The following is an 18,735-nucleotide window of genomic DNA, read 5'->3' on the forward strand; positions in this document are numbered from 1 at the left end:
AAATGATAGTCCTGTTATTGTGTGCCACATCTTTCAGCTCTTGGTGGATACACTCTGTAAAGGTCCCTTTACATGGGGTGATACAGCAGCAGATTGTCAGGAAGGAAGCGTTCCTTCCTGCCAATCTGCTGCTTGTTGGTGGAGGAGATCGCTACCTGTAAATGTAGCGAACTCCTCCACGGTACTGACTAGTTGTTTGCCATCAGCAGATGCTGTTTACACAGCACAAGTTTTATGACTTTTTCTTAATTATGATTTTGTTTTTATTAAAGATTTTGTCTACTTGGTAAAAAAAAACATAAATTCGTCAGAAATCTAGGGAGTCATGTTTTGCGTTCATTGTTGCCTGGGTGTGTTTGACACATCCATACTGGGAAACTGGGTTGGGTCGACGGGGTCCATACTAAGTTTTATTATTGGATCCTATGAGATCTGTGTTCACCCCTGAAGACACCTACTGTATCTTCGGTTTGGCTTATATGAGGTAATTTGCATACGTTACCCATGGAGCCTTGCCTGAAAAATAATTCTCTATACACTGCTGCATCTATGTAATGAGATCTCCCGTTCCCCAATATGGTGACATACAGAAGTTTTTCTGTCAAATCTCTATGGGGTAGTAAAGAAAAAAAAATTGTGGTATGCTCAGTCAGACCTGATATTATGTAGGTATTCTCCTCCGTAGTATGCTGTCACACAGAGACACCATGCAGCAACACGCAGTGGGTATTGCTCTGTAGTGTGGTGAAGTTAATAGTCTGTGCATGAAGCCTTATAAATAAATTATGCAATAGTATTAATTGCAGTCCCATGCAAAACTACAATAACACATTATCATATCTGGTATTGTGGCAGTTGACCTCAGCTCTACTACATTTAATAAACTCTAGCTTATCAGTCTTTCCAATATTTTATGTCTGCCTTGTACCATATGTTCAAATACGTAGTTGTGTGTGTGTGGTGTTGCTATTTAGTTCTCTACCTTACTAAGGTACTTTCCCTTTTTTTCATTTATCCACATAGGCCCTTACTGGACACACGTCCTGTTTACCTGGACTTCCACTGCAGGTCTGAAGGTTTATGTTAATGGCACGTTCAATGCAAGTGATTCCACAGGTCAGGTTTCCCAGAGTTATGGGGATAGTAACGACAGCCTGGTTGTTGGAACCAACAGTGATCTTAACAAACATTATGTGAATGGAGCTTTCGATGAGTTCATCATATGGGAGAGAGCGCTCAATCCACATGAGATCCACCACTATTTTACAGCTGCCACTGGTATGTTATTTTGGTAAGCAACATCAGTGTATGTCGCTTCTTGATTACATGTATATAATACATACATAATATTATTTACGTTAACATAGACCGCAGTTCTGATGGAGCTTATGAGAAATATCGCGGCTACATATAGACTGAAGATTGTTTGTGTGACATTATCTATAATTAATCTGATTGGTATAATATCTTAATTTACAATGTCTGATTACCAGAGACAAAAATTATCTCATTTAGAACAATAAGCAAAATGTATATTAAAGGATTAGTCTTAATGAAAGGATGTTATGGCATAACACTTGGATATGCCATAGCCTTCTGATTGGTGGGGGTCAGACCTCTGAGACCCTGCTGATCCAGAAAACAAAGGTCCCTTTGGTTTTCCTGTGCAGGAAATTGCAACAAAGCCCTATTCATGTAAATGGGTCTGTTGTATTTCCTTGCCCATTGGTTGGCAGGGAGCATCACCGTGAAGAGAAATACTGTGATGAAGCCCCAACTTTCTGGGGGTCCTGGACTAATAGTAATCAATACGTAATGGCTTATTTTAGCAATATGCCATTGCTTAGAAAAGTGAGAAAACCTCTTTAAGGCTACCTGCACATGGGTGTGAGTTTCAAAAAATAAAATCTGCACGATTTTCGTTTCTGCTCTAAATCAGGACCAAAAAACGTATGTGTTACTTGTGGATTTTTGGTGCAGATTTGATGTAGATTTTCCGCAGCTATCACCCTAGTATCGAAAAGGGCCAAATCAACAAATAAAATTACACAGGGCCAGAAACACTGCAGCAGGGTGTTTCTCCTAGCAACCAGGAGAATGGCCGCTGCAGGAAGGATGGGAAAAGGAGTGCAGAAAAGGTTAGACAGATGCTGGTGGTAGGGGACTCTATTATTAGGAGGACAGACAGGGTCATCTGTTGCCGAGATTGTGAATGCCGAACAGTGTGTTGTCTGCCGGGTGCTCCGGTTCGGCAGATTGCGGATCAGATCGACAGATTGCTGGGTGGGGCTGGGGAAGACCTGGCGGTCATGGTACACATTGGTACCAATGACATAGTCAGGGGGAGATGGAAGGTCCTTAAAAATGATTTTGGGGAACTAGGAGAGAAGCTCAAGCCCAGAACCTCCAAGGTAGTGTTTTCAGAAATACTACCAGTCCCACGAGCGTCACCAGAGAGACAACAGGAGCTTAGGGAGTTAAATAAGTGGCTCAGAAGCTGGTGCAGGAAGGAAGGGTTTGGGTTCATGGAGAACTGGGCCGACTTCTCTGTTGGTTACAGGCTCTACAGTAGGGACGGGCTGCACCTTTATGGGGAGGGTGCAACTGCCCTGGGGGAAAAATGGTTAGATGGCTGGAGGAGCTTTTAAACTAGGATCTGGGGGAGGGTGGGGGGGTCATACTAATAAGGGAGTAGATAGTGTAGATAGAAAGTGGGATATAGAAGGGGACAGTGGGGATTTAGAGGGGGCTGGGGTTAGCGAGGAAAGTAGAGAGAAGACTGGGCATAACAATACACTTATGAAAAATAGAATTGCTGGTAACAAGAACCTGTTACATACAAACAACAACTAAGGTAACCCAAAAATCCTGGATATTCACTTTACAGGTAATAGTAATTTAAAATGTATTTTCACAAATGTCAGAAGTCTAGCTAGCAAAATGGGGGAGCTGGAGGCTATGGTACTAGAAGAACACAAAGATATAGTTTGTGTGGCTGAGACATGGTTGGATTCTTCGCATGACTGGGCTGTAAATATTTAGGGTTTTACACAATTTAGAAAAGGCAGGGTCAATAGAAAAGGCGGTGGCGTGTGCCTGTGAGGAGTGATCTGAAGACAAGTGTGAATGAGGCAATTGTGGGTGAGGATGGTGAGGATGTGGAAACCTTATGGGTGGAAGTTCAAAAGGATAAAAACACTGAAAAAAGAATACTTGGTGTAATCTATAGACCCCCTAACATCACAGAAGAGATAGAAACGCAACTGTATAACCAAATAGAGCGGGCTGCACAGGCTGGTACAGTGGTCATAATGGGAGATTTTAACTTCCCAGATTTTGACTGGGGTCATGATTCTGCCTCAACCACAAAGGGGAGAAAATTCCTCAACTTTCTGCAGGACCACTTTATGGGCCAGTTTGTAGAAGCGCCCACTAGAGGCAATGCTCTGTTGGATCTGGTAATTTCTAATGATGCAGAGCTTGTTGGAATTGTTACTGTTTGAGAAACACTAGGTAATAGTGACTACAATATAATTATATTCCCCCTAAACTATATGAAGCAAACTCTGTCAGGCAGAGCAAAGACACTGAATTTCAAAAAGGCAAATTTCCCTGGGTTGAGGGAAGCATTTTAGGGCATAGACTGGGAGCAGCTACTGTCACATAATAATACTGAGGATAAATGGGAGAGCTTCAAATCCACAATGAGTAATTGCACTAAAAAATGTATTCCTTTAGGTAACCAGTATAAACGGTGCAATAGAAATATTTGTAATAGAAATCCGCTCGCATCAGACTGTAAGGAAAAGTAAATCTCTTCACCACTCAGACAAAGGTGTTATCATCCTGAGTTCTGCTAAGCAACTCCCCCTCCTGCCCAGTCTGCTCACCTTTTATTTCTCACTCACAAAAGGTGTAACAATAGAAAAGGGGCCGGCCCGTCACCCGACCACTTACTTCATGTAACAAGGATGCAGGAAGTGATGACATACAAGAAATGATGACATAGGAAGATAAGAAACCACCATCATTTAAAATAACATAGCCAGCTAACAAACACATGTATACAATAAACTCCCATTACCACTGGAGTTAACTTTATCCAGCCTTGATCAATGCTAAATAAAGTTACTATGATCCTCATGCATATTTATTTACAGGACAACGTCATTATTTCCAGCGGCTGATCAGGCGCACTAGAGACAACAAACGCACGTTCCTTTGATATTGTTCTCCTAACAAATGCATCCACGCCAAGCATATAAATCCACGTCTTGCGCGGGGGCCCTAGCTGGCATCCATACATTCGCCAAGAAAACACTGCTCTGCTGAACACATCAGTCTCCCTCGGCCCACAGCCCAGTGCACAGCACATGGACCATTCGCCGACGGAGACCTCTGCGCCTGGCAGCTGTGTCTCCACATACACAGGAAGATATCCACTCCAATGGTTTACCCTGACACTGAGAGACATGATGACAATACACAATATATTAGAAACACATCTTAATAAAATTTCCACAACAACGGCTAAAATTAAACCCCCATGGATTACAGCTACTGTAAAAAGGGCAATAAAAGAAAAAAAAAGGGCATTCAAAAAATACAAAGCTGAGGAGTCAGCTGTAACGTTTGAAGATTACAAAGGGCTTAATACAATCTGTAAAAAGGAGATAAAATTAGCAAAAATACCAAACAAACAGCAGGTAGCAAAAGAGAGCAAAACAAATCCCCAAAAATTCTTTAATTATATAAATGCTAAAAAACCTAGGTCTGAGCAGGTAGGTCCACTAAATAATGGCAAAAGGGGCTTAGTCACTGAAGATAAGGAAAAGGCTGAGTTACTAAATGTTTTTTTTTTAGCTCTGTATATAGAAAAGAAGAGAAAGGAACTGATATCTCTGATGCTTGGGCTGTTAGTACATCCAGTAATATACTCAATTGGCTAACTGTAGATATGGTCCAAGAGAAGTTAAATAGGGTAATGTGAACAAGGCTCCGGGTCCAGATGGATTACACCCAAGAGTGCTTAAAGAGCTCAGTTCAGTCATTGCTGTGCCCCTGTTTATAGTTTTTAAAGATTTAAAGGTACTGGTACAGTGCCAAGTGATTGGCGCAAGGCCAACGTGGTGTGCATATTAAAAAAAGGATCAAGGTCCTTTACAGGTAATTATAGACCAGTTAGTTTAACTTCTGTTGTGGAAAACATATTTGAAGGACTCTTAAGGGACTATATACAGGAGTATGTAACTGTAAATAATATTATAAGTGATAACCAACATGGGTTTACCAAGGACAGAAGTTGTCAGACAAACCTGATTTGTTTTTATGAGGAGGTGAGTAGTAGCCTGGACAGAGGGGCGGCTGTGGATGTAGTGTTTCTCGATTTTGCAAAGGCTTTTGATACTGTCCATCATAGACGTTTAATAGGTAAAGTAAGGTCTATAGGCTTGGAAAGTATAGTTTGTAATTGGATTGAAAACTGGCTGAAGGACCGTGTCCAGAGAGTTGTGGTCAATCATTCCTATTCTGAATGGTCCAGGGTTATAAGTGGTGTACCCGAAGGTTCAGTGCTGGGTCCTTTATTATTTAATTTATTTATTAACCCCTTCAGGACCCTGGGATTTTCTTTTTTTGTGTTTTTGTTTTTCACTCCCCGCCTTCCCATACTCATAACTTTTTTATTTTTCCATTCACATAGCTTTATGAGGGCTTATTTTTTGCGGGACAAGTTGTAATTTCTAATGGCACTATTTACAGTTGCATACCATCTAGTAGGAAGCGGAAAAAAATTTAAAACCTTTGAGGAAAACAAACACCTGATCACTACAATGTATAGGTGCTCTGGTTCTGGACTGATTCACCCAATCAGGAAAGCGGTTTATAGCAATAAAGGTATATAGTGGAAAACCGGCACTCTACATCTATCAATAATACTAAGGAAGCAATATACACAGGTGATAGTAAAAAATATATATTTTGTCATATCCCCACCTTGCACATTTTCTCACTGTGCACCTCCACTGCCGCATATTGCAAATCATCATTTTTATTCTCGAGAACCCCATTTTTCAGAACTTCTACATCTTTAGAACTTCTACCCCTTACTCTCCATTCTTAAACCTATCCTCATAAAAATATATATATATATTTTACTATCACCTGTGTATATTGCTTCCTTAGTATTATTGATAGATGTAGAGTGCCGGTTTTCCACTATATACCTTTATTTTTTTTATATAACCATATTCTGACCCCTATAACTTTTTTGTAGTAGGCTGCGTGAGGGCTCATTTTTTTGCGGGACAATCTGTTATTTTCAGAGATACCAAGTGTGTGATACTTTTTGATCACTTTTTATTAATAAATTATTGGGTAGTTGAAATGACAAAAAATTGCAAATTGGCTGTTTATATACTTTTCCCATTATGCCATTTGCTGTATGACATTAATATTGTTATTTTTTAATTGTATGGGCATTTTCGCACGCGGTGATGCCCATGATGTTTATTTTTTTTATTGGTTAAGTATTTTTATTTTAAGGAAATGGGGGTGATTTGAACTTTTAGTTTTTTTATATTTGTAAAAACTTTTTTAAAACTTTTTTTAAGTCACCTTGGGTGACAAGAACTGGCAATCATTCGATTTCCCATAGTGTTCATTGATAAATAGCCATCATTGAACACTTCATTTGCACTATACCAATACAAGGCTGCCACCTAGTGGCCTGTATTGGTATATTCATCTAATTGACTCTGAAGCCTGCTTGAGGCTTCGGTCAATTAGCGCAATGTAACAGGTTCCCCGATCTCAGTCGGGGAATGCTGTTACTGGATCAAAAGCGCACGACTCCCGGTTCCAGGCTGATCAGATGCCGTGGTCACATTTGATCACTGCATCTGAAGGGTAAGATGTATGTGATCAGCCTTATGGCTGATTACATGCATGTGCCGTGGGTCTCTGCTATTTAAGATGTTTGTGGAGGTCCTTAAGGGGTTAATGATATTGAGGATGAGATTAATAGCACCATTTCTATTTTTGCAGATGACACCAAGCTATGTAGTACTGTACAGTCTATGGAAGATGTCCATATACTACAAGCTGACTTGAACACTCTGAATAATTGGGCATCAACTTGGCAAATTAGGTTCAATGTGGATAAATGTAAAGTTATGCATCTCTGTGCTTCATATGTCCTAGGTGATGTAACACTGTCACTTATAGAGAAAGATTTGGGTGTCCTTGTGGATGGTAGATTAAATTACAGCATACAATGTCAATCAGCTGCTTCTAAGGCCACCAGGATATTGTCATGCATTAAAAGAGGCATGGACTCGCGGGGCAGGGATGTGATATTACCACTTTACAAAGCGTTGGTGCGGCCTCATCTGGAATATGCAGTTCAGTTATGGGCACCAGTCCATGGAAAGGATGCACTGCAGCTGGAAAAAGTACAGAGGAGAGCGACTAAAATGATAAGGGGCATGGATGGTCTTAGTTATGAAGAAAGATTAAAATAATTGAATTTATTTAGTCTTGAGAAGAGACGTCTAAGAGGGGACATGATTAACCTATACAAATATATAAATGGGCCATGCAAAAAATATGGTGAAAAACTGTTCCATGTAAAATGCTCTCAAAAGACAAGGGGGAACTGCCTCCGATTGGAGAGGAAAAAGTTCAGTCTCCGGAAGCGTCAAAGCTTGTTTACTGTAAGAACTGTGAATCTGTGGAATAGACTTCCTCAGGACATGGTCACAGCAGGAACAGTGGACAGTTTTAAAAAGGTTTTAGATGAATTCTTAAAAGTAAACAACATTAATGTTTATGAAAACGTGTAGAAATCGGAGTCTCAATTCCTTCTGGGATTCATGTCCCCACCTATCCCTTGGTTGAACTTGATAAACGTATGTCTTTTTTCAACCGTATTAACTATGCAACTATGTAACCATGAAGCACGAAGAAATTCGGCTTCATGACGAACCAAATTTTTTCTGAAATTCTGATCAAAGTCAATTCTTTGGCTTCGATTCACTCAACACTACTCCTAACAGTGCAGATGGCAGGTGCAGTGTATGTGAATGGAGGAGGATGAGTGATTTTCAGCCGATCCTGAGGGTAGGTCGTCAATATGGGGAAAGCGAAAAACCCCTTTAAAGGGCAGCTTTCTGGAAGATTTCTTACCCTTTCTGTTGATTGCCCATGGGGTGGGTGCTTCCACTCACTGATTACACTCACACATACTATAAACCCCAGTAATAAGTGAATAAATATGTCCAGCAGTGTAGAATAATGGATTCTTTATTATGTTACATTTTGTGTGGATGTGTTTATTGCTGCTGTTTGCTCTACTATACTTTGCGTCTATTTTTGCATAGTTTTTTTTATTTCTGCATATTTTCGGGGGCTCTCTCTGTACACCTGCTTACCTTAGACTCTGTGATTGTCACATTTCTTTGATTATTGCTTACACTTAAGTAACACGTGTACGACGCACACATATTATAATTCTGTGGGTAGACCATGTTTAACTTTGAAAATGTTAGTATGAAAATCAGGGAAAAAACACATTTTACAGTGAAGGTTTTTGATAGGAAACCCATATGATAGTAATAAATTTCCCTTTAAATGGAGCATGGAAGTAGTATGTACACTGCTGCAGATCTGCAGATGTCTCTGTGCAGCTGGATAACTGTTCAGCCAGCGCAGGATTCAGGAATTTCCGCACTGCTCTCCTGTTGGCACTTATTAAACATGCATGAGGACGATTGTTCTTTCTTCTAATATTAACCTATGAAGCACCAGCACAGAACAGCATGGAATATTACACTGCATGGTTATTTTGTTCGTTGTAGAATAGCCTAGTGTAAGCCTGCTTTTCTCTAACTTCATACATGGTCAAGGATGAAAAAGTTTTAAAGTAATAAAGGGTTTGTCCACTTGGTAAGTTCCTTTCTTTTTTTTTTTTTTAAATAGATTAATTCAAAGGTCAGCACTAATCTGTAGGGGGGGATCCAAGTGTTCAGATCAACCACAAGCAAACGGAGCGTAACGTGGTTCTCCTTGATATTGGCTGACCATGTAAAGCTGCTTGGTAATCAGTCAAATTATTAGGAGGAAGCATACATAGGAACTCTTGTTCCAGATATTTCTCTCTTATAATCGAGCAGTCAATCAGCTGATGAACGAGCAAACAAGCTTATTCTGTTGCATATATAAATCATTAAAATACTGTAGCGTCACTAAAATCAAACTGGCATTTTGAGGGGTAAAGTCCTGAGGCCCTTTATTGCTCAGTATTTTGCATCACAGTTTGTAAACCAAACCAGAAGTGGGTCCTAAATGCAGAAATGGCACAAATCTTTTCATTATACTTTCTCTGTAGGATCCACTCCTGGTTTTGGGTGACAAATACTGATGCAAACTGCTGACCAAAGTACTGCTGCGTTAAAGTGGCCTGAAGGAAATTTTAAAGCAACAAATATAATTGAAAGTATCACCATGTGGTAACACATTAAAATGTATAGAAGTGCATGTGAGCAAATCCTGAAAATACATAAAAATTGTATGTGTTTAATTTCCTGTGTTAATGCCTGCCATTGAATGATGCTCATGCATCTGAGCCCTAAAGTGCTAAACCCTTTAACACCTGTTTTTTTCTACTACTTCCCTGAATATGCCTATATTAATTGTTCATTTCTTGCCAGGGGATGAAACCTTTCCTACTGCAACAGTATCTAGTCCTCCAGGCACATCACATCCGACGGTAAGAGCAGTGCATATGTGTAGTAGGCCTCATGCACACAACTGTGTACTTTTTGTAGCCCGCAACTGCGTATCTGCAAAATATGTATGTGGTCTGTGTGCCATCCCCGTTTTTTGGGTGGACCCGCTGAACTCAATGAGTCCATGGTCTACACTGAGAAGACATATACTACCTTTTTTCAGAATAGACATATGGATGAGGAAAGCGCACAGTTGATCCCTGTGCTGTCTGCATCCATATTTCTGTTCCACAAAAAGATAGAACACGTCCTATACTTGGCAGCAAAATATGGACTATGGAACCACTGAATTCAATGGTTCCGCAAAAAATGTGGATGCAACACAGACCAGAAAATGCATATGGCCATGTGCACAAGGCCGTATTCTGTTGGCATGGTTTGGGGATTTCTCATTGTGTTATATACTTGATTGACATCCCTTGCAGGCTCTGTAGTAATCCAACTTGCTTTATACGATTGTCACTAATTGTTTGTGAATTATTTCTGTTGATTATCATTCACACATTGTAATATGCATTTCAAATATTTTTATACATAGTCTTATATTTAATATTACTAGGTGTCCACAAATGCCTACAATCTAATTTTAACAAATCTGACCCAAGACAGAGGGAGATCTTCCCACTCACTGCCTGTGTTAGGCTACTTGGAAGTTGTCTCACAGACCCTGCCCAATAAATCCTTGACCAAGGATACCGCAGGCAACTTGACTCAGGTAACCCACTCTAATCTATAGTGCAGAATACATTCCCCTTTACAGTACCAATTTCCTCAGGACTGTCTGAAGTCTCAGGTAAGCAAGTGACAAGGCATATTACAGTAGGAACTTTTTTTCAGAATAACAGTTTTAAAGGCATTGCCCAGTTACTTAAAATTGATGGCCGATCCTTAGTTTGGGTCATTACTATTAGATCGATGCTGGTCCAACCCTCAGCACCTCTGGTGATATGCTCTATGAAGATTTTTAGTGCGCCTCCGCTTCATTTTTTTCAAGGCACAGCTCTGTACTTTTAGTAGTGTTTGTGCCTGTTGTTACAGCTCAGTTCCATTCATTTAAATAAACCATACAATGTACAGGAATGTAATATATATAGAGAATGGGAAGGGATTTTTAGTCAGAGAAAATAATTCCATTGACTCTAAAAAAAAGCCTTTGAGTTAGGCCTCTTTCACATGGGCGTGTGCGCCCCGTTGCCGTATTGCGGACCGCATTTTCTGATCCGCAATACACGGGTGCCGTTCTGTGGGCATTCCGAATCACGGATGCGGACCCATTCATGTCAATGGGTCCGCAAATCCGGAGATGCGGAATGGTGCGGAACGGAAGCACGGAACGGAACCCTATGGAAGCACTACGGAGTGCTTCCATGGGGTTTCGTCCCGTACTTCCGTTCTGCAAAAAGATAGAACATGTGCTATCTTTTTGCGATCCGCTGCGGCTGCCCCACGGACTGTGCTCGTACACGAACATGGGGCACACACGCCCGTGTGAAAGAGGCCTAAACTGGTAAGAATTCTGCTTGCCATAAAGCATGTCTTGGGTTCAAGACCCAGCAGCGACAATCAGATTTAAAACATTAATACCAGTTAAATATACAGGAGTATCCTCAGGCACCATCAGGATGCTGACTGCCCACCCCCCTTTATGTCAGGCTCTGGGACTCCGTAGAAAAGACCATGGACTCCTTAGAGCACAGCTGATAGCAACCTTGGAAGAGAAGGAATATCTTACAATGTTGGCCCTCAAACCCAGCAGGCCTTATAACAACCATGTGATCTGCGTCAGGTAGATTTCAGGTTGTGCCTGGTATACAATCAGCAAAAAGCAGCACTCGCTGGAGCACCATCACCCCTTCAAACTGCCTGAGTTCCAATAATATGACTAATCCTGATTAGGATAGGGCATTAAATTTAAAGAACTTCCTAGGCCAGTGACTAGAGATGAGCGAATTTCTCAAAAATGTCATTAGGTCGGTTTGCCGAAATTTCCAAAAACATTTGAATTTATTTGTGGCGAATAGCATTAAAAAAACAGCTATTTCCTGGCTGCAGAAAGCCTGTAGAAGCCTGTGGTGTAGAACACTGTGCCTCGCAGAAACAAGCATAGGGAGTCTGCTGTGGTGGTGAAACAATACTGTAAGTCAGTATGACACGCAGATGACAGGCAACTCTCTTAGAATCATTGCACACTTCACTTATTTGAGCAGTTATTGGGCCAAATCTGACCAAATAACTCAAGTGTGAACTCAGCCTTACAGGTCAATGTTAGCACCAGGTATAAAGAACCGAGCAGAGGCCCAAGATCCTACTATAGCGTGAAAGAGTGCACTCCTTTTACACCGTCATCAGCTGATTCCAAATAGATGTCTACAGAATCTGTTCTATTAAACGCTTATACAAGTAGAGCCCCCCTGACAAAGTGGAGAGGGTGTCAGCAGTAAGTTTGTGTAGACGTCTCTGATTATTTTGCCCTTCCTCTGACCTGTCACAACAATAACCCCTAAAAAGCAGATCCTGTCTGTTGAGCATCCGCCTTCACTTGGTCAGCATTTGGTCAATAATCCATCAGTATTGCTAAAGCCAAAAAAAAGAGTGGATCCGAAACAGAGATGACAATTGAATGGAATATTTGCATGTCTTCTGTGTTTTGTACCCACTCCTGCTTTTGGCTACCAAATATATAAGCCAATTCTGATGCAAATTAGGGTCAATGTCATACATGCCTTACAGCTGCTACATAGACAGGATCCGTTATGGGTCTCATTTTTCTTCCTTCTGACAGATCAGAAGAAGGGTCAAACAAATGATGTCGACCAGGCCAAAAAGGCAAAATAGTAGCCCAGTCATGGAGTGTGGAAGTGGCAACAGCATGAGGAGATCACAGAGGTGTGAGATGACAGCAGTATGAGGAGACCACAGAGTGGCCCAGTGACATAATGGTAAAGTGGCAGCGTAAGGAGAACACAGAGTAGTGAGGTGACAGCAGAATGATGAGACCACAGAGTGGTCCAGTGACATAGTGGTGAGGTGGCAGCAGCATAAGGAAACCATAGAGTGGCGCAGTGACTTAGTGGTGAGCTGGAAGCAGCATGAAAAGACCACAGAGTGGTGATGTGGCAGCAGCATAAGCAGACCACAGAGTGGTGATGTGGCAGCAGCATGACAAGACCACAGAGTGGCCCAGTGACAAAGTGGTGAGGTGGCAGCAGCATAAGAAGACCAGAGAGTGGCCCAGTGACATAGTGTTGAGGTGGCAGCAGCATGATGAGACCACAGAGTGGCCCAGTGACAAAGCAGTGAGGTGTCAGCAGCATGAGGAGACCACAGAGTGGTGAGGTGTCAGCAGCATGAGAAGATTACAGAGTGGCCCAGTGACATAGTGGTGAGGAGGCAGAGGCATGATGAGACCACAGAGTGACCCAGTGACACAGTAGTGAGGTGGCAACAGCATGATGAGACCACAGAGTGGTGAGGTGGCAGCAGCATGAGGAGACCACAGAATGGCCCAGTGACAGAGTAGTAAGGTGGTAGCAGCATGAGGAGACCATAGAGTGGGCCAATGGCATAGTAGTGAGGTGGTAGCAGCATGTTGAGACCACAGAGTGGCTCATTGACATAGTGGTGAGGTGGCAGCAGCATAAGGAGACCACAGAGTGGCCCAGTGACATACTAGTGAGGTGGAAACAGCATGATGAGACCACAGAGTGACCCAGTGACATAGTGGCGAGGTGGCAGCAGCATAAGAAGACCACAGAGTGGCCCAGTGACAGAGTGGTGAGGTGGCAGCAGCATGAAGAGACCACAGAGTGGTGAGGTGGCAGCAGCATGAGAAGACCACAGAGTGGCCCAATGACATAGTGGTTAGGTTAAAGCAGCATGAGGAGACCACAGTGACATAGTGAGGTGGCAGCAGCATGAGGAGACCATAGAGTGACATAGTGGTGTGGTGGCAGCAGCATGAGGAGAACAGAGTGGCCCAGTGACATACTAGTGAGGTGGCAACAGCATGATGAGACCACAGAGTGACCCAGTAACATAGTGACGAGGTGGCAGCAGCATAAGAAGACCACAGAGTGGCCCAGTGACAGAGTGGTGAGGTGGCAGCAGCATGAGGAGACCACAGAGTGGTGAGGTGGCAGCAGCATGAGGAGACCACAGAGTGGCCCAATGACATAGTGGTTAGGTTAAAGCAGCATGAGGAGACCACAGAGTGGCCCAGTGACATAGTGAGGTGGCAGCAGCATGAGGAGACCATAGAGTGACATAGTGGTGTGGTGGCAGCAGCATGAGGAGAACAGAGTGGCCCAGTGACATAGTGGTAAGGTGGCAGCAACATGATGAGACCACAGAGTGGCATAGTGACATAATGGTGTGGTTGCAGCAGCATGACGAGACCACAGAGTGGCCCAGAGATATAGTGGTGAGGTGGCAGCACCATGAGGAGACCACAGAATGGCCCAGTGATATACAGATGTAGCAGGCTTAACACACAAACTCTTAACTCAAATTTCTTATCTCATCGCATTATCTTGAAACAAAAGCCATTGAAAAGCAATTGAAGGTGTTTGCTTAACGCATTTAGTTTAGATAACACATCTCATAAAGCATGTGTGTTAACCCTACTACATCTGTAGTGGTGATGTGGCAGCAGCATGAGGAGAGCACAGAGTGGTGAGGTGGAAGCAGCATGAGGATACCACAGAGTGTCCCAGTGACATAGTGGTGAGGTTGCAGCAGCATGAGGAAATCACAGAGTGGTGAGGTGACAACAGCATGAGGAGACCACAGAGTGGCCCAGTGACATAGTGGTGAGGTGTCAGCAGCATGATGAGACCACAGAGTGGTGAGGTGGCAGCAGCATGAGGAGACCACAGAGTGGCCCAGTGACAGAGTGGGGAGGTGGGGGGCAATACCAATACCAGCTGAAGAGGGTGGGTGGCAGAAGGAGCACCTGGCAGCTGGTGTAGCATCAGGTGGGTGGCCGCTTCAGAATAGTAGCTGAAGCAGGTAGCCAGAAGAAACAGGTCTCTTTTGACAAAGTTTAGGTGTGGCACCATGGTTGATCTAGTCGGATGCATCAGGCACTGGTGTTTGAAAATCCTGGCTGATCCATGCCTGATTCATCTTTACAAAGGTCAGTTTATCCATATTTTGGGTGGACAGGCGAGTTCTCCTCGGGGTACCTGTAACTATGGCCCCTGCCGCACTAAACGCTCGCTCTGATGACACACTGCTAGCCTGGCAGGAAAGCTTGTCCTGGGCAAACTCGGCCAGTTACGGCTAGAGATGAGCGAATTTCTCAAAAATTCAATTCGGCCGGTTCACCGAATTTTCAGAAAAGATTTGATTTGATTCGATCCGAATTTATTCACGGCGAATCGCGTTAAAAAACTTCTATTTCCTGGCTGCAGAGAGCCTATATAGTGGTGTAGAACACTGTGCCTTGCAGTAACATACATAGGGAGTCTGCTGTGGTAGTTAAACAATACTGTGAGTCAGTATGACATGCAGATGACAGGCGTCGCTCTTAGAATCACTGCACACTTCACTTATTTACGCAGTTTCGAGGCCAAAACTGACCAAGTAACTCAAGCGTGAACTCAGCCTTACAGGTTGATGTTAGCGCCGGGTATAAAGAACCGTGCAGAGGCCCAAGATCTTACTGTAGCGTGAAAGAGCGCACTCTTTTTACACCGTTGTCAGCTGATTCCACATAGATGTCTACAGAACCTGTTCTATTAAATGCTTATACAAGTAGAGCCCCCCTGACAGAGTGGAGAAGGTGTCAGCAGTAAGTTTGTGTTGACGTCACTGATTATTTTGCCTTTCCTCTAAGCCATCAGAACAATGACCCCGCAAACGGATCCTGTCTATTGAGCATCCACCTTCACTCGGTCAGCATTTGGTCAGTGATCCATCAGTATTGCTGAAGCCAAAAAAAAAAACAGGAGTGGATCCAAAACAGAAATGACACATGAATGGAATATTTGCATGTCTTCTGTGTTTTGGCTACTAAATCATAAGCCAATTCTGATGCGACCATACAGGCCTTACAGCTGCTACACAGACAGGATCCGTTGTGCGTCTCATTTTTCCTTCCTTCTGACAGATAAGAAGAAGGGAATAGTGGCCCATTTTTGGAGTGGGGAGGATGGGAGAAAAGCTTGTGAAGTCCACAGAGTGGCCCAATTACATAGTGGGGAGGTGGCAGCATCAGCAGCATGAGGAGACCACAGAGTGGTCCATTTACATAGTGTTGATTAAGCAGCAGCATAAGGAGGCCACAGACTGGCAAAGTGACATAGTGTGGAGGTGGCAGCAGCACTAGGAGACCCCAGAGTGGCACAGTGACAGAGTGTGGAGGTGGCAACAGCAGCATTTGGAGGCCACAGACTGGCAAGGTGACATAGTGTGGAGGTGGCCGCAGCAGCAGTATGAGGAGGCGACAGAGTGGCCCAGAGACAGAGTTGTGAGTTTGCAGCAGCATGAGGAGAGCACAGAGTGGCAATGTGACATAGTGTCGAGGTGGCAGCAGCATGAGGAGGCCACAGAGTGGCACAATGACAGAGTGTGGAGGTGGCAGCAGCAGCATGAGGAGACCACAGAGGGAACAATGACATAATGTGGAGGTGGCAACAGCAGCATGAAGAAACCAGAGTGGGGAGGTAGGTGGCAAAAACAGTACCCGCTGGCCATGGTGGGTGTAAGAAGGAGCATTTGGCATCAGATGTGTGGCATCAGGCTGATGGCAGCATCAGAATAGTAGCTGAGGGAGGCAGTCTCTTTTGACAAGGTTTGGGAGAGGCAGCATGGATGATCTAATCTGATGCATCAGGCATTGGTGGTTGGAAATCCTGGCTGATCCTCACCTGATTCATCTTGACAAAGGTCAGTCTCTCCACATTTTGGGTGGACAGACGAGTTCTCCTTGGGGTAACTATTGCCCCCGCCGCACTAAACACCCGCTCTGATGACTCACTACTGGCCTGGCAGGAAAGATTTTCCAGGGTAAACTTGGCTAGTCCAGTTTGCCCAGTAGTCCAGCGGATCTTCAATGTGGGGAGCAGGGTGCTATTCCAGTATGCCACCACCTGCTGATTCAGGTTCTGCTCCATATCTAGCTGCTGCTGGTGAGTAGTTTAGTTTATTCACTAGGCGGGTGAAGAAAGCTGCCCATCAGCAACTCAAGTTGCTGCTGATGGAGCTGGTACTGCTCCTACCCCCCCACCCCACCACAGCAGCCATGGCAGTGGAACGCGAGTGCAGAGGGCCCCCCTGGTCCGACCAGAGGATGGATGATGGCGCAGATAGGCAGCGGCCAACTGACTACATAGGATGTCTCTATAGTAGTTCAGTTTGTACTCCCTCTCAGCGGGTGTAAAAAAGGCCCCCATTTTGGACTGGTAGCGAGGATATAATATGGTGGAGAGCCAGTAGTCATTCTTCTGCTAAATGGTAACAACGCAAGAAACTGAACATGCATCAGGCCATTTGCACAAGTGACTCGGAGGAACTCCCTGCCTCCATCTCCACTGCATACTGCCACAGAGTGTCTGGGTCCTCTGCCTCGTCTTCCTCATCGCCCTGTAGCTCCTCTGGCTGCTCCTGCTCCACCACTCCTGTCACCTGTGTAGAAAAACCACCCATTTCGCTACACATTGCTTGTGCTCCAATGTCCTCCTCCTCCTTCAGTTCAGCCCCCACAGGTCTCATGTGCCCGTGAGATCTAGGCGCCAGTCCCCTGACCAGCCAGATTTATCAGCATCTGTTCCAGGACATGAAGCAGTGGAATGACGTTGTTCATCCCGTAGACCTGGCGACTACCAAATAAAGTGGCCTCCTCAAAGGGCATGAGTAAACGGCAGGTGTCATGCATGAGCTGCCACTGGCTGACATCGAAGTTACACAGGGTGGAGGGTGGAAATCCAACGGGTGGAAACGTCATATATCGGCCGCTGCAGCTCAAGGAAGGTGTGCTTCGTGGTGTACGAGTGGCTGAAGTGCATGCAAAGTATCCTGGCCATTTTTAGGATGTCTTGCAGATGGGTGGAAGACTTCAGGAACTGCTTGACAACCAGATTGAACACGGCTGCCATGCAGGGTGCATGGCTCAGCCCTCCTTGACGCAGCACCGACATCATGTTCTTTCTATTGTTGGTCACCATGGTTCGGATTTTGAGTTGTCACATTGAAAGCCAGGATTTCATTTCTTGCTGAAGGACACGGAACAGTTCCTCCCCTGTGTGACTCCGTTTGCCCAGGCAAACGAGGTGCAGAACAGCGTGACACCGCCGTGCCCTCCACATGTGGTATGCAGGAGGGGGACTGTGAATTGTCCCTGCAGTGGAGGCTGAGGACACGGTGGAGGATGAGGAGGCAGAGGCGGACATTGTCGAAGGACCAATGGCGTGAGAACGTGGAGGCGGAAGCGGCGTCACCTAGCCTAGTTGCTGGTGGTGCTGTGCAGGAACCACATTCACCCAGTGGGACATGTTTTGTCCCTGACCGTAGTCACAGCTCCACACGTCGGCGCTGCTGTAGACTTTGGCAGACACCGACAGGCTCAAGGATTGGCCCACCTTCTGTTCTACATACGTGTGCAGGGCTGGAACTGCCTCCTTGGCAAAGAAATGATAGCTTGGGACTCTCCATCTCGGCTTGGCACAAGCTATCAGTTCTCTGAAAGGTGCAGAGTCCACAACTTGGAAAGGGAGGGACTGTAGCATCAGCAACTTGGCCAGGAGCACATTCCGCTTCTGCGCCGTTGGATGATTGCATGTATACTGTTGTCTCTTGGCAATGGCTTCTGTGATCGATTGCTGATGGAATGACTGATGAGGAGTAGGAGGAGCAGGAGCATCAGGACCAGAAGATGATGGGAAGAACAGACAGCTACCTTCAGCTGAGTTGGTGGAGCCTTGACTGCAAGAAATTGGGTGCCTGCAGAGGT

General features: G+C 44.3%; 1 protein-coding gene across 2 annotated transcripts in view; it reads left to right on the forward strand.

The window, feature by feature from the left end:
- ADGRD1 (adhesion G protein-coupled receptor D1) overlaps window positions 1-18,735 on the forward strand; it is a 957,528-nt gene that overhangs the window by 98,270 nt on the left and 840,523 nt on the right. For both annotated transcript variants that reach the window (XM_040416257.1, XM_040416258.1), the window contains 3 exons: window positions 1,024-1,278; window positions 9,708-9,766; window positions 10,345-10,500. In XM_040416257.1, coding sequence (XP_040272191.1) covers window positions 1,024-1,278; window positions 9,708-9,766; window positions 10,345-10,500 — 470 coding nt within the window. The remainder of the gene's footprint in view (window positions 1-1,023; window positions 1,279-9,707; window positions 9,767-10,344; window positions 10,501-18,735) is intronic.

This window comes from Bufo bufo, chromosome 2, assembly GCF_905171765.1.
Source record: "Bufo bufo chromosome 2, aBufBuf1.1, whole genome shotgun sequence".
NCBI classification, from domain to species: domain Eukaryota; kingdom Metazoa; phylum Chordata; class Amphibia; order Anura; family Bufonidae; genus Bufo; species Bufo bufo.